This window comes from Dendrobates tinctorius, unplaced genomic scaffold (genome assembly GCF_039654945.1).
Source record: "Dendrobates tinctorius isolate UK_male_01 unplaced genomic scaffold, ASM3965494v1 ptg000070l, whole genome shotgun sequence".
NCBI classification, from domain to species: Eukaryota; Metazoa; Chordata; class Amphibia; order Anura; family Dendrobatidae; genus Dendrobates; species Dendrobates tinctorius.
This window is the reverse complement of record NW_027361738.1, coordinates 78,475,006-78,502,115: the sequence shown is the minus strand read 5'-3', so window position 1 is coordinate 78,502,115 and position 27,110 is coordinate 78,475,006. Positions and strand designations below refer to the sequence as shown.

Sequence of the window (27,110 nt, the reverse complement as noted above, 5' to 3'; positions counted from 1 at the left end):
CTTTTATTGTTTTGTTTTTTTTTAATTTCCAAAAAATGAATTTATTAGGGAATATTTTTTTTTTATTTATTTAGCAATTTTTTTATAAATTATTTTTACACTTTTTTTTTTTTTTTTACTGTATTATACTGTCCCAGGGGGGACAACACTGCTATGTGACAGATCGCTGATCTGTCACATCACAGATCGCTGTGACAGATCAGCGATCTGTCACAGGCAGTGTTGGAGGCTTCCTCATGCCGGCGCTTTGCAGGCATGAAGAAGCCAGCTCCCTGCAGGCCCCCGCCGCCATTTTGGATCCGGGGACCTGCAGGGAAGGAGACCCCGGCAGCAGCGCTGCTGTGGGGGTCGCAGGGAAGCATGGAGGGAGCCCCCTCCCTGCCGATGCTTCCCTAAACCCCGGTACACTGCGATTGTGTTTGATCGCAGTGTGCCAAGGGTTAACGTGTCGGGGCGGTCCGTGACCGCCCCTGACACATAGTGTCGGGTGTCAGCTGTGATAATCAGCTGACACCGGGCCGCGATCAGCGGCGCTCACCACGTGAGCGTCGCTGATCGCTATGACGTACTATCCCGTCCATGGGTATAGGGGCCTGGGTCCCATGGGCGGGATAGTACGTCAGATGTCAGGCAGGGGTTAACCAAATAAATATATATACACACACACATACACATATATAGTCATGGCCATGGAGTAAATAACTGCAGTCTCTTCCTATGACCATCAACAAGCTTCTTACACCTCTCAACGGGAATTTTGGACGACTCTTCTTTTGCAAACTGCTCCAGGTCTCTCATAAGTGAAGGCTCCTTCTCCCAACAGTAATTTTAAGATCTCTCCAAAGGTGTACAATGGGATTTAGATCTGGACTCATTGATGGCCACTTCAGTAATCTCCGACACTACGTTTCCATTCATTTCTGGGGGCTTCTTGAAGTATGTTTGGGCTCATTATCCTGCTGGAAGACTGTCAGGATCCTGACAGCGCCGGCATGCAGCCTCCGCTGAGCAGGGACTCACCCGCACTGTAGAGGGCCCGGGGTCAGGTTCAGCTGGAAAGTACAGATGCACAGGACCTGTGGACGCTGAAGTTAGCAAGCAGTCACAGGACCTACGGTCTTGTGACTGCAAGGAGGCGGGGCTTAGCGTCCTGCTTTCAGAGGTGGCAGGACACTGTTCAAAAACTCAGAGTCAGGCAAAACGGAGGTCATACACAGTACGGGCAAGCGCGGTACAGGAGGGATATATAGATGGGAGGTCAGACAAAGGCAAAGGTCATACACAGTACGGGCAAGCACGGTACAGGAAGGATATTCAGGAGGGAGGTCAGACAAAGCCAAGGGTCATACACAGCACAGGCAAAGCAGGTACAGAGTCCAGCAAACCAGAGACGTAAACCATAACAGAGCAGGGTCAGAATACCAGGCAGACGGACAATGATTGGCGCGACGCACGGACAGAGCAGGGTCGGGCACACTCAGATAGGAGTATAAGCGACAGGGGACGGCTCTCCCCTGAAGCTATAAAAACCCTCCCCAGATCCACAGAGAGGCTCTCAGAGTTAACTCCTTCACCACCTACCCAAAACACACCATAACAAAGACCCATGACCTAGGACACAAACCCAGGTTTCTGACACTGGGGACTACATTGCATCCCAAAAATTCTTTAGTAATCTTCAGATTTCATGATGTCCTGCACACAGTCAAAATTAAGTGTCCATTTCATCTGTACCTTTTTAACAGTGTAGTATGAACCCTGTTTCTTATCTGCTTCTATTTTCATGACAAAATGTGATTATTGATCCATTGTTTCTATATAGAATTTAAACTATATTATCATGAATGGTGGTATCATACGTGACTCTCTTATATTCCTTTGTTACATCTGTTTCTTCTATTGCTCTGATGAAGGTCTTTGCCAACCCAAACATCAAAATTGTGCCATTACACTGTAAATAAAACCAATTAATTTCATCTATCACCTGAGTAGCAAGTCTTTTGATAGTACTATATGGTTTGGGATCCCACTTGTGCATCTTATTTTGGAGGGCCGCTATTTTCTAACTACTTGCACACAATTAAGGCACCCAGTGCCAGAGGCAGCAAAACAACACCAAAACATTTTTAAATCTCCACCATATATAACAGCAGGTACAGTGTTCTTTTATTTGTAGGTATCATTTTATTTTCGGTAAACAGTAGAATGATGTGCTTTACCAAACAGCTCTATCTTGGTCTCATCGCTGTCAACAAGACGCTTTCCCAGAAGGATTTTGGATTACTTACGTACATTTTGGCAAACTGCAGTCTAGCTTTTTCATGTCTCTGTGTCAGCAGTGAGGTCCTACTGGGTCTCCTGCCATAGCATTTTATTTCATTCAAATGTGGATGTGTTTGCCTTGACACTGATGCACCCTGAGCCTGCAGGACAGCTTGAAGTTTTTTGGAACTTGATTTCTTCTGCTTATTCTCCATTTACGATCCTGCATTGCAACTTTTTATTAATTTTTCTCTGCCATCCACGTCTTGGGAGATTAGCTACAGTGCCATGGGTTGTAAACTTCTTGATTATGCTGCGCACTGTGGACAAGGGAACATCAAGATATCTAATCTAGAAATGGACTTGTAACCTTGAGATTGTTGATAATGTTCAACAATTTTGGTTCTCAAGTCCTCAGACAGTTCTCTCTCCTCTTTGTGTTCTCCATGCTTACTGTGGAACACACAAAGATTAATTCAACTCAGGGCCGTTTTTAGGGGAGGACGGGGGGTGCGATCGCCCGGGGCGCCACCCAAGCCAGGGGGCGCCTGCCCAGGGCCTCTATCAGGGCATGACAGCCCTTACTGCTGTATGGGGCCCGATGAACAGCAGTACAGAAGGGGGCCCTGCAGATCAGGGGCCCCGCTCCTGTGCTTACAGTCATCGGGCCCCAAGTGCTGCATGTCATGGGGCCAGGCGGGCCCCAAGTGTCATCATTACCACAGTCCTTCAGCACTGATCAGCCCGCCCCCTGATCACATGACGATGACATCACCACAGGTCCTTTCAGCTCAGCCTCACACAGCTGCAGCTCCAAATTCAACGCAGGAGCGAGGCCAGGTAAGAAAAAAGTTTTTATTTTATTTTATTATTGAAAGGGGCAATATGTTTCCCTGGCAGAATGGAGACTCGGGGGCAGGACTGGAGACACACAGGGGCAAATATGGAGAAATGGGGGCAGAATGCAAGACATGATGGGGCAGAATGCAAGACATGATGGGGTAGAATGCAAGATATGATGGGGCAGAATGCAAGATATGATGGGGCAGAATGCAAGACATGGGGGCAGAATGCAAGACATGGGGCAGAATGCAGGACATGATGGGGGCAGAATGCAAGACATGATGGGGGCAGAATGCAAGACATGATGGGGGCAGAATGCAAGACATGATGGGGGCAGAATGCAAGACATGGGGGCAGAATGCAGACATGATGGGGGCAGAATGCAAGACATGATGGGGCAGAATGCGAGACATGATGGATGCAGAATGCAAGACATGATGGGGGCAGAATGCAAGACATGATGGGGCAGAATGCAAGACATGATGGGGCAGAATGCAAGACATGGGGGCAGAATGCAGACATGATGGGGGCAGAATGCAGACATGATGGGGGCAGAATGCAGACATGATGGGGGCAGAATGCAGACATGATGGGGCAGAATGCAGACATGATGGGGGCAGAATGCAGACATGATGGGGGCAGAATTCAGGACATGATGGGGGCAGAATTCAGGACATGAAGGGGCAGAATGCAAGACATGATGGAGGCAGAATGCAGACATGGGGGCAGAATGCAAGACATGATGGGGGCAGAATGCATGACATGATGGGGCAGATTGCTGGACATGATGGGGGCAGAATGCTGGACATGATGGGGGCAGAATGCTGGACATGATGGGGGCAGATTGCAAGACATGATGGGGGCAGATTGTAAGACATGATGGGGCAGAATGCAGACATGATGGGGCAGAATGCAAGACATGGGGGCAGAATGCAGACATGATGGGGGCAGAATGCAAGACATGGGGCAGAATGCAAGACATGGGGGCAGAATGCAGACATGGGGGCAGAATGTGCCAGTAAGACAGGATGGGGCAGAATGTGACAGGGAGACACAGAAGGGGGCAGAAAGTGAGACATGGGGGCAGAATGCAAGACATGGGGGCAGAATGTGACAGTAAGACACAGCAGGGGGCAGAATGCGAGACATGGGGGCAGAATGTGATAGTGAGACACAGGAAGGGGGCAGAATGCGAGACATGGGGGCAGAATGTGACAGTGAGCTACAGGAGGGGGCAGAATGTGAGACATGGGGGCAGAATGTGACAGTGAGACGCAGGAGGGGGCAGAATGTGACAGTAATGACACAGGGGGGGCAAAATGTGAGACATGGGGGCAGAATGGACATGGGGCAGAATGTGACAGTAAGACACAGGAGGGGGCAGAATGTCACAGTGAGACACAGGATGGGGCAGAATTGACAGTAAGACACAGGAGGGGAGCAGAATGTGACAGTGAGACGCAGGAGGGGGCAGAAGGTGAGGCACGGGGGCAGAATGTGACAGTAAGACACAGGAAGGGGCAGAATGTGACAGTGAAATGCAGGAGGGGCAGAATGTGAGGCATGGGGGCAGAATGTGACAGTAAGACACAGGAGGGGGCAGAATATGACAGTGAGACACAGGAGGAGGCAGAATGTGACAGTGAGACACAGGAGGGGGCAGAATGTGACAGTAAGACATAGGAGGGGGGCAGAATGTGACAGTGAGACGCAGGAGGGGGCAGAATGTGAGGCACGGGGGCAGAATGTGACAGTAAGACACAGGAAGGGGCAGAATGTGACAGTGAAACGCAGGAGGGGCAGAATGTGAGGCACGGGGGCAGAATGTGACAGTAAGACACAGGAGGGGGCAGAATGTGACAGTAAGACACAGGAGGGGGGCAGAATGTGACAGTGAGACGCAGGAGGGGGTAGAATGTGAGGCACGGGGGCAGAATGTGACAGTAAGACACAGGAAGGGGCAGAATGTGACAGTGAAACGCAGGAGGGGCAGAATGTGAGGCACGGGGGCAGAATGTGACAGTAAGACACAGGAAGGGGCAGAATGTGACAGTGAAACGCAGGAGGGGCAGAATGTGAGGCACGGGGGGCAGAATGTGACAGTAAGACACAGGAGGGGGCAGAATATGACAGTGAGACACAGGAGGGGGCAGAATGTGACAGTGAGACACAGGAGGGGCAGAATGTGACAGTAAGACACAGGAGGGGGGCAGAATGTGACAGTGAGACGCAGGAGGGGGCAGAAGGTGAGGCACGGGGGCAGAATGTGACAGTAAGACACAGGAAGGGGCAGAATGTGACAGTGAAACGCAGGAGAGGCAGAATGTGAGGCACGGGGGCAGAATGTGACAGTAAGACACAGGAGGGGCAGAATATGACAGTGAGACACAGGAGGGGGCAGAATGTGACAGTGATACACAGGAGGGGCAGAATGTGAAGCACGGGGGCAGAATGTTACAGTAAGACACAGGAGGGGGCAGAATGTGAAAGTGAGACACAGGAGGGGGCAGAATGTGAGACACAGGGGGCAGGATCATGGGACAGGATGGATACGATGTAGACGGGGCAGGATCGGGAGATCATATGGGGGCAGAATGGATACTCATGAGGGCAGGATGAGAGAAAATATGGCTGAAGTCAGGAATGAGACACACAGGGGTCAGGATAGGGGATATTATTACCATAGGGGCTAATTAAGGGATATTATTACTGCAGTGATGTATTTATTTTATTTTTTTGAGGATACTGTGGTGCTTAGCCTGCTGTCTTTGTGTGTAATATCGGGGGGTGATGCCTTCGAGGATTGGATTGATGCAAAGGTAAGACACGTTTATCTAAAGTATTCAGCATGTTAATGTTCGGGGGGGGGGCGCTTTTTTGATGTTCGCCCTGTTGGCAAAATTCCCTAGAAACTGCCCTGATTCAACTTCTCCCTTTTTATCTGGTTTCAGGTGTGATTGTCATATTACGTGAATATGAACGAGCAGTAAAACAAAGTTGTTTACCCACGATTTTGGAAAGGCGCCAACAATTTTGTCTGGCCTATTTTTGGAGTTTTGGGTGAAATTATGAATAATTTGAATTTTTTTGTTCCAATATCAAATAATCAACTTCATATGGAAACATCTACTGAGCATTGGCAGATGCCAGGAGTCAGAGGAGGAGATTAGCATGAGGAGAAAGCAGAATGAACACAGCAGCATCCTGTATGCGAAACATGCAATGCAATCACTGTAGGCATTGCTACAGATGTTCCTCACTGTCCCCCCACCGGTCCCAGCTCCATGTGCAGCTGAACTGGTTGCACATGTGGTATGCCTGTCCTTGATGTAAACAGACTGCCACATTCTTAGAGGTTTTGTGATTTTTCCAAATAACTATGTAAATAGACAAATATGGCAGCAATCTATCTGAAATACCTCTACACTTGTCCATAGGATGTAAATATGGCTGCTCGGTTCTACTGAAGTGAATTGGGTTGAGATGCAATACTACACATGACCTGTGGACAGGTGTGGCACTCTTTTCAAAAGAGTAATTAGCAGCATGTATCAGACACTAACTGCATGATTTCAGCCAGGTATTTTTGATTCTGGAACTCTACGAGATTCCAGAGAAAAGCATACTTTAGAAGCAGCCAGAAACCAAGCCATATGGGTGACTTGTCAGAAAGGTGGGTCCCTGCTGACTTCTCCCCACTCGTTGCTAATGACAGACAGGTCTCTACCTATACACGTATGCAGGGAGAGACCAGTCAATCAAGGGGAGAAGGAATGAAGAAGCTGCTGGGGACCCGCCTTTCTGACTAGTCACCTATGCAGCTTTTTCTCTGGCGGCTCTTAAAATATATTATTCTCTGAAACGCCACAGCGTTCAACTTTGATGTGGTCTGCAGTTATAAATCAGCTGTGAGGTGACATAGAAAGGCAGGAAAAAAAGGTTAGAAACTCTCAGACTAAACCTTCAGGATGAGCTCATTGATGGTTTCTCATTTCACCCATTCAGCAACCAAAAAAAGCCAGTGCAACACAGAGGAAAATTTTTTTAGAGAGAGCCAACTACAAAAATGATTGTTAACCATTTAGGTAAGAAAAAAATGCCTCCAAAGATGTGCAACCCAAAGATTATGGAAAACAAAAAAGATGGTCAATCCAAAGATTTGGGAAAACTAAAAAGGACTGGCAATCCAAAGATTATGGAAGACAAAAAAGATGGGCAGCCCAAAGATTTTGGAAAACAAAAAAAGACTGGCAATCCAAAGATAATGGAAGACAAAAAAGATGGGCAGCCCAAAGATTATGGAAAACAAAAAAGATGGGCAATCCGAAGAATTTGGAAAACTATTTTTATTGTGTATTTTTATTCTACATTTACAGTGTTTCTTAGAAAAGCTCTATAACAAGGCTTAGTTGTAATGATGACTATACTGATTACTAGTGATGAGCGAGTATACTTGTTGCTCGGGTTTTCCAGAGTATGCTCGGGTGACCTCTGAGTATTTTGGCGTGCTCGGAGATTTAGATTTTGCCGTCTCAGCTGCATGATTTGTGACTTGTAGACAGGCTGAATACGTGTGGGGATTCCCTAACAAACAGGCATTCCACACGTGTATTCAAGCGGTCTACAAGTTGCAAATCATGTAGCTGAGACGGCAAAATCTAAGTCTCCAAGCACGCCAAAATACTTGGGGATCACCCGAGCATGCTCGGAAAAACCCAAGCAACGAGTATACTCGCTCATCACTACTGATTACATTTCAGCTTTTCCAAGATGATTTTGGCAACTGGTTAAATTTTTAAGGTGGAAATTTGTTCCATGTGCATTTATAGGACAGTTCCCATGAATATTATTTCTTAACAACAAGTGCCTCCGGTGTTGACTTTCCTTGATGTCACTGGTTCCTAGCGCGATGACTGACTGCATTCCTACCACTAGACGTTCAGCCCACCAAATGACTCCGTCTTCTGTGTTGTGTCAGTCGGCACAATTTATTTTCAGACGCATGAGACATCCAAGCCGAGCATATCTTTGTTTTCAGATGATATTCAAAGCCGAGCTCTCTGCCTACGTAACTGGACTTTCTCTCTCGCTCTCTCTTGCAACTGGATTTGTGTTTCATAATGATTATCTTCCAGACGCAGAAACCATATTCGTCTAACTTAAAAATTTCACTGGAGGCATTTAATGAAAAACTAAAAAAATAAAAAACCCTTCCTTTAAAATATAATGATTTTTCATCTTTATTCTACCCCCCTTCAAAAGGTTTCACTGCTCCGATGTTTAACGTTATGCAAAGACGTGTTTCTGCCAGTGAATATCTCCTTATGGTTATGCTTCTGTAAATTACCTGCTGTGAGCTGATAAAAGGATTAATGCTGCCAAAATTCTTAATCTGTGAAATTACAAATTAAATTCTCATATTAAAAATACCACCCTGAGGTATTTTTTGTGGTTTTAATTCCCCTCTGGTGTTCTGCATACATTGTGCTTGTTAATGACTACGACAAGTCTTCTCTGCTGGCAGGCTGCTGCGGAGCGATAGTGTGTTGGCATTTACTTTGCTGATAGAGCTTGGATTTAACCACTGGCTGATAAACTAAGTGGCAACTGGGTAATAACTCAATATTAAGTGAAAAGTGCTACTACAGAATACAGAATCTGTAGCCTATCAAAATCCCGGCTGTGCTTAATTATTCATTCAGATCGGATTGAGATGTCATAAATGGAGAATGATCATAGAGGGCCGGAATCAATGTTTAGGGGAGGGGGGGGGGAATAATAATAATAATAAAAATAAAAAAAAAAGATGAATTAATTTTGCTGGAATTTTTTTTTCAACGGTCCCAGTGAGAGCTCTTATTTATAAGCCACGGTAATTCCAGGGGCAAATGACCCCACAAATATTATTAATGCAAAATACGGGAGGTTTAAGAAATGGGTTGACCGTTTCACCTGTACAAAAAGATTAGACTTCTAGCCTATGATCCGGGGAAACTGCCGAAGTAATCAATCTTCACGCATTGATGGATTTACCCCTTAAAGCAGCCTTTAAAGTGAAAACATTTGTTACTATTTGGCACACAGTGTAGAAACCATTTGTAAAATTACAGAAATACACTTAATGGGATAACCTTAACTGTAGAGGACCCTTATATGCCCCTCCCCTGAGGCTGGCTACCCAAAATGGGGAGCATCATTATTTGCCCCTCCTCTGAGGTTGGTAACCTTAAATTTGGAGAATCTTTATATGTCCCCTGAGGCTGGCTACCCAAAATGGGGAGCATCATTATTTGCCCTTCCTCTGAGGTTGGTAACCTTAAATTTGGAGAATCTTTATATGCCCCTCCCCTGAGGCTGGCTACCCAAAATGGGGAGCATCATTATTTTCCCCTCCTCTGAGGTTGGTAACCTTAAATTTGGAGAATCTTTATATGCCCCTCCCCTGAGGCTGGCTACCCAAAATGGGGAGCATCATTATTTGCCCCTCCTCTGAGGTTGGTAACCTTAAATTTGGAGAATCTTTATATGCCCCTCCCCTGAGGCTGGCTACCCAAAATGGGGAGCATCATTATTTGCCCCTCCTCTGAGGTTGGTAACCTAAAATTGGGAGAATCCTTATATGCCCCTCCCCTGAGGCTGGCTACCCAAAATGGGGAGCATCATTATTTGCCCCTCCTCTGAGGTTGGTAACCTAAAATTGGGAGAATCCTTATATGCCCCTCCCCTGAGGCTGGCTACCCCAAATAGGGAGCTTCATTATTTGCCTTTCCCCTGAGGTTAGTAACCTTAAATTGGGAGAATCCCTATATGCTCCTTCCCTGAATTTAGTAACCTTGAATTGTGAGAATCCTTATATGCTCCTTCCCTAAGGCTGATTACCTTAAATAGGGAGAATCCTTACATGCCCTACCCTGAGACTAGTTATTTTAAATAGGGAGAATCCTTACATGCCCTACCCTGAGACTAGTTATTTTAAATAGGGAGAATCCTTTTAGACCCATGCTCAGTCTGGTTACCATAAATGGGGAGAATCTTTACATGCCCATCTCCTGATGTTTATTACCTTAAATGGGGAAAATCCTTATAAACCCCTCCACTGAGGTTGGTAACCTTAAATAGAAGAATCTTTATAGGACCCTCCCCTGAAATTGGTCAAATGTGGAGAATCATTATAGATCCCTCACCTGAGGTTGACTTTTAAAAGGAAGAATCCTTCTATGCTTCTCCTGTGAGGCTAGTTACCTTAAATGGAGAGAATTCTAGTAGACCCCTCCTGAGGTTGGGAACCTTAAATAGAAGGTTTATTATAGGCCCCTCCTTTGAGGTTATATTAAATGGGGAAAATCCTAATAGGCCCCGCCTCTGAGGTTCCATTATCCTCACTGTACAACACAGAAAAAAAGGTAAAACTTAAATAAAAATAAATAATAAATATATTAAAAAACATATGAATTATATAAGGGGTTGTCTAGTTTAGAAAACCTATTTTCATAGATAGTAGAGATTCCCCTGCTCAGGTTTTTCATTTGTTATCCTGAGTGGAGAGTGGTTAGAAAAAGCATCTCTCACTTTGGAGGACCAGACCTGTATTATAAAACCTATTGACTTTAATCTGTGTTAGGGTTATTACTGACAGTCATGGTTCTGCTAGTAGTCCTGCAGGAGGACTGTTTTTTTGACAAGGGACCATTGTAATAAATGATGAGTGCCAAAAGTGGGAAACCCCTTTAATAAATCCTATCTCTTTTGAGTCTATACTGTAAGAAATATTTCAAAATTTCAACATATGTCTCAGAATATTGGTAATTCCCCTACACTTCCTGATCATAACCCAATAGTAGAAAATAAACAATTGTTGTTTTGTTTTTTTCAGATTTTTGTATTACATGTATTTTTCAATTATTTTTTCCAGCGGTTTTATTTTTTATTTTTCATATCAAAAGCCTAATTAACAAAAGAAGAGGAATCTTGAAATTTTTTTTTTAAATGTCAACCTGGGCTTTTTTTTTTAAATACACTTTTATATACTTCCTGCACTTTCAGGAAGAGTTTACAAAAGTTTCCTTATCATCAATGGCAGGATTACAAAGGTAACACCTCTATACACAGTTCATAACACAGGATCCACCAATCACTGCTTACCTCCTCCTCATTTCACAGTGACCTTTGCGCACACTCATTAGACACTTCGATACAAAGGATAGGGTCGGATAATTGACTATTGTGGCTAATTTCCATGTGCATTTCCTGAAAAAACAGGAAGTTATAGTCTAAAAAAAGCCCTAGTGGCCGGTGTGAATACTGCAAGAATTCTATTTTTTATTTGTAATGTAAATTTTAATATAGAAAAAATAAATAAATTTAAGATAAAATCCTGATTTTAGCAATAGTTACTTAACTGATGATTCATTCCCTTTAATTTACTTTTCTTATTCCTTTCAAGGTCTTGTGACCCTTAATATCTCCCAATCTACATTGAGAAGTGACAGAATAGGAACCAATCCCAGTTGGAAATACTTAAAGGGGTTATCCAAGCCTTTTAAAATCAAGGGCCTAATGTTGGGATAGGACATCAACATTAGATTGCGGGGGGTTGACTTTTGTTCTTTCCATGGTGTGCCTTGCCGTCTCACACTAGCAAATGCCGTACTGCTCATAGTTGGCCATGCAAGGTGTCGAGGCGTTGGAAAGAGATTTGACACAAATGATACTGTCAGGGCTGAGCGCCTTTAGTAATGACAGGCACCATTGGCCTTGGTGTGGTGAACACTCAGAACTCGTAACCTTGATCCCACAGTTGGGGTTCAAGGCAATGGAGGCAGCTATACAAGATGTGGTGTCATTCTCTAGTTTATTGATTTTGCACTTTTATATGGACACTTTATGGAAATGTTATTAGGTCACTGTATGGCAGCATTATTTGAGCAGTATAAAGGGCATCAATGGAAGTCTATGAATGGGGCGCCATCCAACCTCAGGCTGACCCTCGGTAATTATGAGAAAGCATCATGAAGGCAACTCTGTTATGCAACAGTAATACCAATGTTTATCCCTTATTTCAAAAACACATGGTCCTCATGTAATATGGATGGATTGGACAGATGGGGTTGGAGAAGGAACATCAGGTTCCACCATGTCTGGTCTAAACTTAATACATCAGTGCAGAATGAAAACATCCCACCGCTAGTCATATGTGATGACGGCAATTAGGACCTGGACAACTGCGACCAGACGTGAGGTCATGCCATTGGCAGCTGCGGACAGGAGAACATCATTTGCAGCAAATGGGACACGGTATCCTGTGTCTGACCTCAGGTAGTGAGGAGAACGTGGGGTCATCTGTCTGCAAGCTGAAATAATTTGGTTATAAGGTAGGACAATAATGTAATATTCAAAAGTAATTCTCCATGTGACTGGCAGAGGAGAAACTTGTGGAGGCCATACGCAACGGAGCCGCACAGCCCCACAGGCTGTCTCCTTACTTGCCTATAGACATGCATGATTATTATAATGCTGCCATCTGTTGCCAGTGGAGACTTGGGTGGCCTCCATTTGATCGTTAGCCCCATTCTGTCCAAATCAAATGGAATGGCCAAGGTATGTCTGATATCAACCCCTTCACCTCCGGGCAATTTTTCCTTTTTCATTTTCTCCTCCCCTACTTTAGCCATTTTTTTTTAATTTTTTTTTTTTGTTAATAAACCCATGTGAGGGCTTGTTTTTTTTTTTTGCGGAACGAGTTGTATTTTGAATCACACCATTGATTTTACCATTTAGCGTACTGGAAAATGGGGAAAAGAAATTAAGTGCGGCAAAATTGCAATTCCACAATTTTTTTTTTATTTCCCATGTTCACTATATGTCAAAACTGACCTGGCATTAGGATTCCTCAGGTCAATACAAATGTGCAGATACCAAACACGTATAGGTTAATTTTATATTTAAGTGTTAAAAAAAAAATTCCAAAATTTGAATAAAAAAAAAAACATTTTGCGTTTATCATTTTCCAAGACCCGTAGTGTTTACATTTTTCATGATCTGAGGCTGGTGAGGGCTTATTTTTTGTGCCCTGAGCTGATGTGTGTATTGATACCATTTTAGGGTAGATTTGTTGCATTCTAATGCAATGTTGCAGCAGGCAAAAAACATAATTCTGGCGTTTTGATTTTTTTTTTTATAGTTACACCGTTTATCCATCGCATTAATTTAATTTATATTTTGATAGAGCGGACATTTCTAAAAGCAGCAATACTAAATAGGCGTATCTATAATATGTTTTATTTTTAATGGTGTAAAAGGGGGTATAATTTGAACTTGTGGGTTTTTATTTTTTCTATAGTTTTTAAAACTTTTTTTATTACTTTATACCGTGTTCCATAGTTTTTTTTAGGAGACTTGAAACTGAGATCTTCGGATCGCCTGTGCCACACACAGCAGTGCATCAACCCTGCTATGTATAGCAAAAATCACAGTCTTCTATGAAGGCCGGCCAAGGGAGGATCATCTGCAGACGTCCGGCTGTCATGACAACCCATCCTGCCCGAGATCAAGAGACAGGGGCGCTGATGCTCTTCCGGCCGGCGCGTGTTAAATGCCGCTGTCAGTGATTGACAGCGGCATTTAACTAATAGCTGCAGGTGGATCAGGGATCCACCCGCCACTGTTAGAGGCACTTGATGGATGATTAAATCAGCCATTAAATCATTCCCCTTTCCTCTGGTTGCTGCACGTCCCAGTTTTCACCGAACAAACGGTTGATAACTTTAGACAATAATTTTTTTATTTCTTTTTTTAAAGAATATTAGTGTTCTGTTCTTACCAATCAGTTTTAATCTGCAAAGGTATCTGAAAGCAAGTGTTCCATTTCCCTGCAGTGCCATCACAAGAGAAAGAAGGAATTACATGTTGTCTGAGACCTGTTTCACACTTCAGTTTTTTTGTGTCAGTTAAAATCCGCCAAAATGGCGGAAAGCGGATCCGTTGCTAACTGATGTGAACGGATGCCACCGGACCGTTTTTTTTGACGGATCCAATGAATGAAGAATTTTAAAGGAACCGCAGCCCGGGGAGGGGGGGGGGGAAGAAAGAGAAAGAGAGTGGGAGAATTTTTTTTTTTTTCCAGCCGCCAGAACAGACTTTAGGGTTAAATTTCCGGCTGAGTGAAGTCCTCCGGGCATGCGCAGTGTGAAGTGCGGATCCTGCCGGCGGAAAAAACTTTACATGCTCCATTCGGGCATGTCGGCGGACGGCAAAATTTTGGCGGATCCGCAAAAAAACGGATCCAACGGATGGCCATCCGTCAAGATCCACCGGTAATGCAAGTCAATGGGAAAAAAAACGGATCCGCCAAACAAAATGGCGGATCTGTTTTTTTTGCAAAACGGCGGATCTTGACTGATGGACAAAAACTGAAGTGTGAAACAGGCCTGATATCAATGTGTATAAAATCTGTGTAATGTATGGACATACCGAGTCCTCCGGAGTGAGAGACGCTCTTTCGTTAGCAGTTCTCTCCTCCAGCTGAATGATGGGTGTCCTGAATGAATGTTAGAATGGGTTTTCTGAACCTGACAATTCTTCAGCCCTTAGTGCTTTTCAAGACATGGTCATTTTATATCATATTTTTATCAAGGTTGTGTAGTTCCTTTGATGGTGGCATGCAGGTCTGGCACAAAGATTATGTGGGCCTTTGAGCTGTAACACCACAGTGGACCCCTATCATGCCCCAACTTCTTTTTTTAAGTAGGTGACAGTTATGGGAATACTAAATAAGTCTGCTGCAATATTTATTTAGTAAAATGTAATAAAAATGTGTTTTTTTGTGATCTGAATTTTTTTTTTATAGTCTTTTTTAAAACAATTAAAAAAACTTTTTACTGAATTTTTTTCTCTACCTACATTTTACCAGCATATAAAGAGAAGTTTCTATATCCCAACATATTATGAAAGCAAAGAAGAAAAATATTCAGGTTTTTAGGAAGAGAAAATCCTCCAACAGAAAACAATGTAGCCTCTGGCTCACTCTTAGTGTTTCTGCCTCTTAAACATCTAAGAAATGGGACCTGATTAAAGCCTAACAAACTAAGAAAATTAATTAAAAAAAAAAAATCCTATCTGGATGTAGAGATGCATCCTATAAGCCTGTCAGAATACCTGGAAGGCCTCTACACTAACTACCTTTATAGGATAAAATAGACAATGCGTAAAAGCATGCATCCTGTGAAGTTTCTCCACCTGTCCTGTGCTATGACAGTGTAAAGGTTGTGTGCTGATGCCAGCTCTAACTGAAAGCTACATTTATTAACTAAAAAAAATAATAACACAAAATCTCCACAGAACCCTGGACAAAGACGCACAATTCTAGTGAACAGAGCCTAAGACACATTAGCGTAGAACACACAAGGACATCAACATCAGGGAGAGCACTTAAACAATTTACCCCGTGAGATTGCAGACATTTTCTCATCATTAATTTGTCATCATTCTGTGTTATATTTGACTGGCTTCAGCAAGCCGGACCCACCAGGACGCATTCTTCTCATATCAGATCTGGGGGAGTTATTGCAACAATTTCTCTTTTTCGTTTTTTTTTTCTTTCTATTTTGATTTATCCTGTTGCTAGGCAGCTGTTTATTATAGAGAGATGTTCCAAGTAAGAATAAGATGTTGAAAATTCTAAAGAGCTAAAAAAGGAACATTTGAAATATCTTTACATTTTCTGGATGTCATACTGTGTTAAATCAAGAGGGATATGATTCTTCATTGAAAATTCAAAGAATGTGAAATGCTTGATACTTCTTTCTATATTTGTGTTTTTTCCTTGCTTCGGGGATGATGTACAAGACTTTCCATTTACTTCCGAATAATCACAGTTCTCGCTTTTTTTCTAAATTGTTTTTCTCGATGACATATTCGTCGTGAGAGAATGAGACCAGAAATGGAAAAAGTTTTTACTTTTCTTTTCACACATTATGGAGAACTTCAGTTTTTCAAACAAGTCATATTGTAAGTATGTCTTCATCATTTGTGAGAAATGGGAGGAAAAAATATCACTTTATGTTGACAATAGTAAATCCGAAATGTGTGACAGTAAATCAGAAATACTCTAGACTTGGGTGCCATTGAAGCCTTTTTTGGTCCAAGGTCCATCTTGCCAGATAGTTCTACACCCAAGAGTTATAGTAAAACATTGAAGGCATTAATGTTTAAGATATTTATGACATATCAACAGCATAAGCCATGAAGGTCTTAAAAGATAGGAGTCTCAAAAATAAAGCCTCCACCTATCAGGATAAATGGAGACCTCTACTACCGATTGACACTGGAGAAAAGACAAGGTGGACACTTACGTTTGACACAAATGCCATTGTGATCATATAGCCATACAGCCCCACTCTATAAGAGTGCTAACCGCACAGGTCCTCCATAAGAATACGAGTTTCTCTTTGAACAATCAGGACTTAAAAAGTACGAGCAAAATAAAATTATGGGCACCATTTCCCTGCTGTAGACCAACTATCCAAGCACTGAAGAAAATTCAAAGTCATGATGATGAACATCTACACGGCATCATCTTGGCTCCAATGGCCACCTCAAAAGAAAAACAATTTGTCCAAGTTTAGTTTGATTTATTGTGTCATATTGGAAACAATTTGTGGTTGGGATTGGTTAGAGCCCATGGACCAACTGAGGCCTCCTCTTGTAAAAATATTTTCATTATCTCACTAAAGAGTCAAGGAGGTCTATGCTTATAACTTCCTAGCTTACCAATACAAAAAACTGTTGAAACTAGACTGTCCTCGTCTTGTATCTAATTATCCTTGCCAAGAATGAGTTGTCAGTTAGCATTATTACTTGAATCTGCCTCATTGGCCTCGCTCGGCAGCCATTAGGGAACACATGGTGGGAACATCACATGAGTACGAAGATGGAAATCATAGAACTTCAAATACCTTCTGGCACTGCTGGATTGATAGCTCTCCTACTGATGAATGGAAATTCACACGTGATGGTTGCTATTCCACAAGATGAGGTCAGTAGGCCTATGAACTTAGACCTTCTTCCCTGATATTGTTTACAATACAACATTTGAGGTGGCCAAAGACATTAATTAACTGGTGGCCAACAGCTATTCCTCCCGGCCTCTCCATAAACACATACGTTCAACTCGGCCATACATATTTGTGTAGTGAATGGGAAGAGAGAAGTACAAAACCCCAGTACAGAATAGATAGATGTCAGCCAAATAATCATTCGGCCAACAGCTACTTCTCACTCTATACACAGGAACACTCTTTTGGGCAGAGGGCTCCTGCGTTCTCCATGACAGAGTACCTGCGGGACTCCTTTGGCAGAAACTTATCTCCCAGAGGGAAAAAGTATCGTCCACTGGAAAATCTGACTTGCTGGATCCTTCTCTCCTCTGGGAGAGAGTTGGTAGCTTCCATACACATTTGACTGTCGGGCAGTTCCACCAATATTGGCAAGTTCTGCCGATATTATTTTGTATGGAAGTCTTAAGTGGCTGCCAAATACCTCTAGCGGTGGTTTATATTCCTGGAGAGCAAAAAAATAGGCAACAAGCCCAGTTCTACTTATCCTTGACTTGGGACGAACATCAAATATATATCAGATGGTCAACAAGTCCCAAAGAATCAGAGGGTTCAGCTGATGTTAATTTAATGTGTGTTGCCATCTTTACAATATACAATGATTATCCAAGAAGATACTATAGGGTATGTCAATCTAGCCCATGGCCAGTGCCAATGAGCCAAGTATTGGTTAAATTTTCTAAATAGGCAGGAATCGGTTTACCTAATTTTCACACTTAGTAATGAATGTTAATATTGTTATGATATGTAAATCCACAGGCTTGTAAATGTGTGGACTTTATTCTTGCATGTTGCTAGTACTTACTATCGCTCAACTCAAAGAGCCGTGGGGGAAGATCGCTGAAGTAGTCATGGTTCAAAGCAGCTTGGGCAGATAATCGGTTTTTGGGAAAACACTGGAGCAATTTGGAGGCAATATCTTCAGCATGATCCACATAGCTTAACCTAGGAGAGAAAATAAAATAATTTACAAAAAAAAAAAAATCTAAACCATGTGTGATTTGGGAGACTTAAACAAAAAATATAATTTAGTTAACAAAATATGAAAAAAAAAAAAATGTGAGCAAATATAAAACATTTACAATTTAGGAGAATTAGAAAATGTAATTTATTTAAAGTTAATAATGATGAATATAATTTGATAAAAATTAAGAAAAAATAAAGAAAAAAAGAAAAATGACTCCAGACTCCATGCACTTAGCTTAAGGTTTTTGGACCTAGTGTCACGTCTATGTCTTAAGTACAGAAGACAGAAAATTAAATGTTGTTAAATAAATCTTCATCTCTGCTTCTGTCTACTCTTAAGTAACACTACCATATGTCTCTGTTGTTGTTCTACAAAGGAACGAAAAATAATTAAATTTTTTAGCTTTTGTTAATGTTGTGAACTTCTGAACTCGGAGCTTGTAGTCCTGGTCCCCAACAAGACTTCATCTAATCATTAGTAATGGAGCCCTTTAAATAAACAGATTACTGTAGTCTTGACTCTGCCCCTGTGATTAGTGGATGAGGATTATCCAGGTAAATACATCTCAGGGTCTACATTTCGCATTCTATCATGTAACCGGGGATCCGGTATCACTTTACAGGCGGCGCCTTGTATATTTTGTATATAGTCCAAGACCCAACACCCGCCACCAACTCCAGAAATTAAGTATCTGTGAGGCAATTCTTCCAATAGACACTTGTGTCTTTAGGACTGGTGTAAGTTTCATCCAGTAAAGTGTTCCAATTCTATGTTCTTGTTAATTGTGGGCTAAAACAGGGATCACTTGGAAAACACGTAAACTCTCCAGAAATTGTATATTTGACAAACAACCCAATAATATGTCTCTGACAGATCGTAATCCAGGACTAATGGATTAAATGCACGAATGCCAGCGCTCACCGTTCACACAGAGAACTCAATGATAAAGGACTTTGGAAATGTTGTTAATGCAATTTTTCAATCTTTGGGATTTTTTTTTTTCTTTTAGATAATTGGGGCAAATAAATGCCATGGACCGAGACAAAAAAACAATGGTCCACAAACGGCACTATGCAGCCGCCCTCCCCTGCTCTGCATCCCGATTTCTCTGCTATCTGCATCTTCAGGATGCAAATAGCGGTGAATATAATGGTGGAGGAGGGAGCCGTCGGCACCTTCTGCCACCATTCGGTGTGTGCCACTGAGACAGCATACGCGATCACGTGACTACCTTGTTTCTGCAGTACGGAGTACAAGTGCACACAGCAAAGATGGGAGCAGAGCGCTTGGGGAAAGGGAGAGTAGGTTTTTTTTAATATAAATGTATAAATGGGTAGGAGATATTTTTTGTAAATAGTGGTTTATGTGGGGGCTCATACTGTATATAGGCGGCTATGTGGGGGGACTCACACTGAATATATGGAGGCTATGTGGGGCTCACACTGAATTATAGGAAGCTATGTGGGGGGCTCACACTGAATATATGGAAGCTATGTGGGGCTCATACTGTATACTGGAAGCTATGTGGGGGCTTACACTGTATATGGGGAGGCTATGTGGGGGCTCATACTGTATATAGAGGTTATGTGGGGGCTCATACTGTATATTGAAGGCTATGTGGGGCTTCAAGCTGTATATAGGGTCCATGTGGGGACTCATCCTGTATATAGGGACTACGTGGGGGCTTATACTGTATATAGTGGAGCTGTGTGGGCTCATATTGTACATGTAAAGACACATACTGTATATAGAGGGGCTCTCTGTGGGATCATACTCTATATAGGGGGATGTGTGTGGGAGCTCAAACTGTATATAGGTGTGGCTGTGTGTGGTCATACTCTATATCGGGGGGGTATAGTTCAATCTCTGAATCCTTACCAATCCTGAGAATGAAGGGCGCAGTGCTGCATAACCTTCCAATTTTTCCCTGTAGAGCAGAACAACCACTTGCTCATGAAAATGCTGCCGGCCTCTTTCACTTACAATGGTCCATGCTGATGTAAATTGTACAACTGGATGGTCAAGGGGCCACTATCCAGGGAGAAAAACAGTTACAAGGATGCAGCACAAAAACATCCCCGGATCGGTGGGGTTACAAAGGTTGCACTCCCGCCAATCATCACATCCTAGAACCCCTTTAGGTACCATCTGTTGTCAAATAGCACTGCACTCATTTGGGGGAAAAATAATAATTCCCTAAAAATAATTAGCAAGGGAAAGTGCTTGAGAAATATATTTTCAGCGGAGGTACAGTATCTTGTCAGCAAGTATGGTGTTCATATGGTGCCTTAGCAAGGCCATCATTCAGAATATCTAGGACTCATAGATTTAAGAGGTTACCATCATTCCCAGGATCTCTGAAGCAACGGGTTTAACTCGATTTTGTGCTTTTAAATGGCGTTGAGTGGAGGAATACGTAATGTCACCTTTAAAAATACTTTTAGAAAGAGGAATCCCTGGGGAGGCGTGAAAGAAGATTATTGGACCATATGAAATTAACGAACCCCATGTTTGAACATTGCCTGTTAGATGGAGAAAAACTCCTCTACCACAAGTGTAACAGTGGTGGGTCCTATGAGCCGATTCTTGAGTACCGTGTGACAGTCAACAGCTTAAAGTGGGCCCCTTTACCGTACTTATTAACCAGGGTCTCTGACTACAGTCCCAGTTATACTGCCATAAGGCTGAGTAGTGTATACCTCTACCTACACCATTGATTGCCAGCTTTTTGTGCACACTGTGAATAGACAGAAAGCTGCCAATCAGTGGTGGGGGCGGAGTTACACACAGCAGTTGACTAGGAAGCATCAGACACCTGGTCCTGTAGTGATAATCTCCTGCTGATATGAGAGTGATTTTATGGAAATGGCAACATACAGCCTAGTAGGTGACACCTCGCTGGAATAATGATCTTTGCCCCCTATATCGTGCTGCTCTCAGATTACATAGCAAAAATCTGCTGACAAATTCCCTTTAAGGTACATATGGCCTTATGTCCTAGAGAAGTGCAAGGTATTAGACATGACACTGGAATCCTTTCACTTGTAATTGATCCACTGCCAAAATGTCATATTATTGTAAGCTTTAATAATTATGTACCGTATTTCTCGCTTTATAAGACGCACCCCAAATTGTGAGGAGAAAAATAGGGAAAACGTTTTTTTAATAAAATGGTGGTGCTTCTTATATTCTAGGTGTCTTATTGCTTACCGCTCTGTCCCCTAGTACTGTCACCCACTCTGTCCCCGGGGTGCTGCCACCACCGTGCTGGGTCCTCCGGGTGCTGCCGCCACCGCGCTGGGTCCCTCGGGTGCTGCCGCCACCATGCTGTGTCCCCCGGTGCCTGCCGCCGCCATGCTCTGTCCCTTGCTGCGTGCGGGGCTCTGCCGTTCCATCCATGCCTGTGCGGTGGCTTGCTTCCTGGAAAATGGCCGCCGCGCATCTCATCTCCAGAGATTTCAGTGCCGAGATCTCCATCTGCGCTTGCATGGTGGCCATTTTCCAGGAAGCAAGCCACCGCACAGGCATGGATGGAACGGCTGAGCCCCCCATGCAGCACAGAACAGAGCCCGGCGGCGGCAGGCAGTGGGGGACACAGCGTGGCGGCGGCAGCACCTGAGGGACCCAGCGCGGTGGCGGCAGCACCCGGAGGACCCAGCACGGTGGTGGCAGCACCCCGGGGACAGAGTGGGTGACAGTACTAGGGGACAGAGCGGTAAGCAATAAGACACCTAGATTATAAGAAGCACCACCATTTTATTAACAGTTCATAACAGTTGCCCTAAATGACCAATGATGATAAATATAATCCACCTGTGTGTAATCAAGTCCCCGTATAAATGCACCTGCTCTGTGATAGTCTCAGGGTTCTGTTTGAAGCACAGAGAGCATCATGAAGACCAAGGAACACAACAGGCAGGTCCGTGATACTGTTGTGGAGAAGTATAAAGCTGGATTTGGATACAAAATGATTTCCAAAACTTTAAACATCCCAAGGAGCACCTTGCAAGCGATCATATTGAAATAGAAGGAGTATCATACCACTGCAAATCTACCAAGACCCGGCCGTCCCTCTAAACTTTCATCTCAAACAAGGAGAAGATGGATCAGAGATGCAGCCAAGAGGCCCATGATCACTCTGGATGCACTGCAGAGATCTACAGCTGAGGTGGAACAGTCTGTCCATAGGACAACAATCAGTCGTACACTGCACAAATCTGGCCCTTATGGAAGAGTGGCAAGAAGAGAGCCATTTCTCAAAGATATCCATAAAAAGTGTCTTTTATGTTTGCAACAAGCCACCTGGGAGACACACTAAACATGTGGAAGAAGGTGCTCTGGTCAGATGAAACCAAAATCGACCTTTTTGGCAACAATGCCAAAACGATATGTTTGGCATAAAGGCAACACAGCTCATCACCCTGAACACACCATCCCCACTGTCAAACATGGTGGTGGCAGCATCATGGTTTGGGCCTGCTTTTCTTCAGCAGGGACAGGGAGGATGGTTAAAATTGATGGGAAGATGGATGGAGCCATACACAGGACCATTCTTGAAGAAAACCTGTTGGAGTCTGCAAAAGACATGAAACTGGGACGGAGATTTGTCTTCCAACAAGACAATGATGGCAAACATAAAGCAAAATCTACAATGGAATAGTTCACAAATAAACGTATCCAGGTGTTAGAATGGCCAAGTCACAGTCCAGACCTGAATCCAATCGATAATCTGTGGAAAGAGCTGAAAACTGCTGTTGCAGCAAAAGATGGTGCAACAAAGTATTAAGTTAAAGGGGCCGAATAATATTGGACGCCCCACTTTTCAGTTTTTAAATTTAAAATAACCAATAAATTTCGTTCAACTTCATAATAGTGTCCCACTTGTTGATTCTCCACCAAAAATTTACATTTGGTATCTTTATGCTTGAAGCATGATATGTGGGAAAAGGTTGAAAAGTTCCAGGGGGCCGAATACTTTCGCAAGGCACTAATATATATATATATATATATTATATAGTGATACAGTAACCCCGTGACAGCTAGGGGGCGCTGTATGGGACATGCATGCAGGCGTTCCTTTATTGTAATAGGGAAAATGGTGACCGGCAGGGTTGTTAATGGCCGATATGCATCACAAGTGTGGGTGCCTTGTGATGGAAGCTGGAACATGTGTTGATAAGCAGAGGTACTGCTGAGGGTTTGCTGCAGTGTATCAGGGAAAGCTTCTAGGTGACTTGGTGAGATGGGTGGAACCAGTCACCTACAAACCCACCTAGGGGTGTATGTCTGAACGCCCAGGATAAAGCCTGTGTGTGTGTGTGGCTGTGTGAAAGACCTTTAGTGAGGTCATAACCATGTGATCCATACCTTACCTCTGGGTGTGGTTATGGACCATATAAGGTGCCTGAGGTTTGGTCACATGGGGAGAGAGTGTGTACTTGAATGGTTCAGGGTGGAAGGTCCTGGAAGGTCTAGGTGTTGGAAGGTGTGCTGCCTTCCTGAATAGCACCTGCTGCGACCTTGGACCTGGTGAGGCCGGTGTGTTGGGAGTCCCTGGGAGTAGGGACAGATCCCTGAATAGCACCAGGTGAGGCTTGAGTGTTGGATGGTCTCAGGAGGGGACGGAAGTCCTGAATAGCACCCGCTGAGGCCCTGGACCTGGTGAGGCTGGTGTGTTGGGAGACCCAAGGAGTAGGGTCGGATCCATGAACAGCACCCGGACCGGCAATGTGTGAGCAGAGTCTGTGACAGCCTGCGTTTGGGGAAGCCACTGCCAGGCTGTGGTTCTGGAACCGTGGGGTGGCCTAGTGAATAAGGCACTGTCCGGATCGGTGAGCCCAGTGCGGCCGCTTCCCTGGGAGAAAGGACTAACCAAGAGTCGGCGTCTGGAGCAGGAGCTCCTCAGAGGTAACCCCGGACAGGGGGAAATAACTGTGTGGAGGCAATAGAGCCTGTTACTGGACATGGCACATCCTGTGTGGCCACAGGACTGAGAGAGCGAAGCTCTACTACGGACATTAAGGATTAATCTGTCTGATGCAAGACTGTTTTCTTTGTGTTGCCTAAAATGGTTTATGCTGTTTAATAATATAGACGGAATATAACGGAAAGTAATATAACGGAAAGTGTTCCTGTGTGACGTGAATCCGCTGCCAAGTGAGTGTTCCCCAATACACTTGGTGAGTGCTGCCTTACAATATATATACACCAGTAGGAATTTGGATAAAAATAAGAAAAATAATCCAGATCCAGAAAATCAAATAAGCATTCATCCCATCAGTCCACGATGATTTGAAAGATGTCAAAGACAGGCAAGGCAAGATGGTAATGCGCCCTATATACTATACAATTTAATAATGCATAATCCCAGCACAAGCTCTTTAAGGTTCGCGTTCTCCATAAACCTATCTGAAAGCTGAAAATATGCGATAGAGGTGCAATATACTTTTTAACAAACCTATCAGATTTTTTCATGTAATGCTTTTCAAAGGCTTAAACTAAACCGAGCGTAGAGAAAATTACCTTTTACAGTATGACGCCTAAGTGAAAAAAGAAAAATTTAAATTTTTTTTCTTAGGGTTTTTTTTTTTAAAGCAAACTGCACGGTGAATTTATATCTTCTCTACTGTATCTTGGAAAATGATGAAAGAAAAATAGAGGCACGGGTGCAGTTAACATTGTGCAGCATTCTTCCTGCTCATATTTATTTCCTTACTTTCCTGGAGCAAAACCAACATAAAAAGGAACAAGTACAATAAAGACCAAAAGTTAAAAATAAGTAAAAAAAAAAATTTCGAGCAAACCTGCTTCTACATTTTATATTTTTGGATTGAGTTTACATGTTTAAAATGGCAACTAAAAATAAAATGGCAATGGAAAAGGAAAAAAAAAAAAAAAAGTAGCCTCGGAATGGTCGGCCAAAAGAATGTAGGAGGATTCCGGCTGGAGGAATGTTCTTCTTTGGCAGACGTGTTTAATCTGTAGATTTGTACATCATTTGTTAGCCGGACAGAAATAATAAGCCATCCAGAGGTCTGTACTGGAGAAATAAATTGAGGGTTAGTCCTCCCAAGAAGATTCTAAAGCCATGATCCACATAGATCACCATGTACAGTATAAATATGAAAAACCACAGGCAAATTTTGCAATCTTTTTAACCCCTTCACCCCCAAGGGTGGTTTGCACGTTCATGACCGGGCCAATTTTTACAATTCTGACCACTGTACCTTTATGAGGTCATAACTCTGGAACGCTTCCATGGATCCCGGTGATTCTGACATTGTTTTCTCGTGACATATTGTACTTCATGTTAGTGGTAAAATTTCATTCAAATAACTTGCGTTTATTTGTGAGAAAAACGGAAATTTGGCGAAAATTTTGAAAATTTCACGATTTTCCAACTTTGAATTTTTATGCCCTTAAATCACAGAGATACGGCACACAAAAAACTTGATAACTAACATTTCCCACATGTTTACTTTACATCAGCACAATTTTGGAACCAAAATTTTTTTTTGTTAGGAAGTTATAAGGGTTAAAAGTTGACCAGCGATTTCTCATTTTTACAACACCATTTTATTTTTAGGACCACATCACATTTGAAGCCACTTTGAGGGGTCTATATGATAGAAAATACCCAAAAGTGACACCATTCTAAAAACTGCACCCCTTAAGGTGCTCAAAACCACATTCAAGAAGTTTATTAACCCTTTAGGTGCGTCACAGGAATTTTTTTGAATATTTAAAAAAAAAATGAACATCTAACTTTTTTTCATAAAAAAAATACTTCAGGTTCAATTTTTTTTATTTTACCAAGGGTAACAGGAGAAATTGAACTGCAAAAGTTATTGTGCAATTTGTCCTGAGTACGCAGATACCTGATATGTGGGGGGGAACGACTGTTTCGGCGCATGGCAGAGCTCAGAATGGAAGGAGCGCCGTTTGACTTTTTCAATGCAAAATTGGCTGGAATTCAGATCGGACGCCATGTCACGTTTGGAGAGTCCCTGATGTACCTAAACAGTGGAAACCCCCTACAAGTGACCCCATTTTGGAAACTAGACCCCCCAAGGAACTTATCTAGATATGTGGTGAGAACTTTGAACCCACAAGGGCTTTACAGAAGTTTATAACGTACAGCGGTACAATTAAAAAATCATATTTTTTCCACAAAAATGATCTTTTCACCCCAATTTTTATTTTCCCAAGGGTAACAGGACCCTAAAAGTTATTGTGCAATTTGTCCTGAGTACGCTGATACCCCACATGTGGGGGTAAACCACTATTTGGGCACATGGCAGAGCTCGGAAGGGAAGCAGCGCCATTTGACGTTTTTGGCTGGAATTGAGATCGGACACGATGTCGCGCTTGGAAAACCCCTGATGTACCAAAACAGTGGAAACCCCACACAAATGACACCATTTTGGAAACTAGACCCCCTAAGGAACTTATCTAGATGTGTGGTGAGAACTTTGAACCCCCATGGGCTTCACAGAAGTTTATAACATAAAGCCATACAATTAAAAAATCATATTTTTTCCACAAAAATGATCTTTTCACCCTCAATTCTTATTTTTCCAAGGGTAACAGGACCCTAAAAGTTATTGTGCAATTTGTCCTGAGTACGCTGATACCCCACATGTGGGGGTAAACCACTATTTGGGCGCATGGCAGAGCTCGGAAGGGAAGCAGCGCCATTTGACGTTTTGGGCTGGAATTGAGATCGGACACCATGTCGCGTTTGGAAAACTCCTGATGTACCAAAACAGTGGAACCCCCCCACAAATGACACCATTTTGGAAACTAGACCCCCTAAGGAACTTATCTAGATGTGTGGTGAGCACTTTGACCCCCCCAGTGCTTCACAGAAGTTTATAACACCCGGGCGTGAAAATAAAAAATTCGTATTTTTTCCACAAACATGATCT

The 27,110-nt window shown here is 43.0% G+C and overlaps 1 protein-coding gene across 5 annotated transcripts in view; it reads right to left on the bottom strand.

The window, feature by feature from the left end:
- CDK14 (cyclin dependent kinase 14) overlaps positions 1 to 27,110 on the bottom strand; it is a 701,555-nt gene that overhangs the window by 132,868 nt on the left and 541,577 nt on the right. For 4 of the 5 annotated variants that reach the window (XM_073581962.1, XM_073581963.1, XM_073581967.1 and 1 more), the window contains one exon: positions 18,022 to 18,161. The exons of the other annotated variant lie outside the window; for it this stretch is intronic. In XM_073581962.1, the coding sequence (XP_073438063.1) occupies positions 18,022 to 18,161 (140 nt within the window). The remainder of the gene's footprint in view (positions 1 to 18,021; positions 18,162 to 27,110) is intronic. 5 annotated transcript variants of the gene reach the window in all.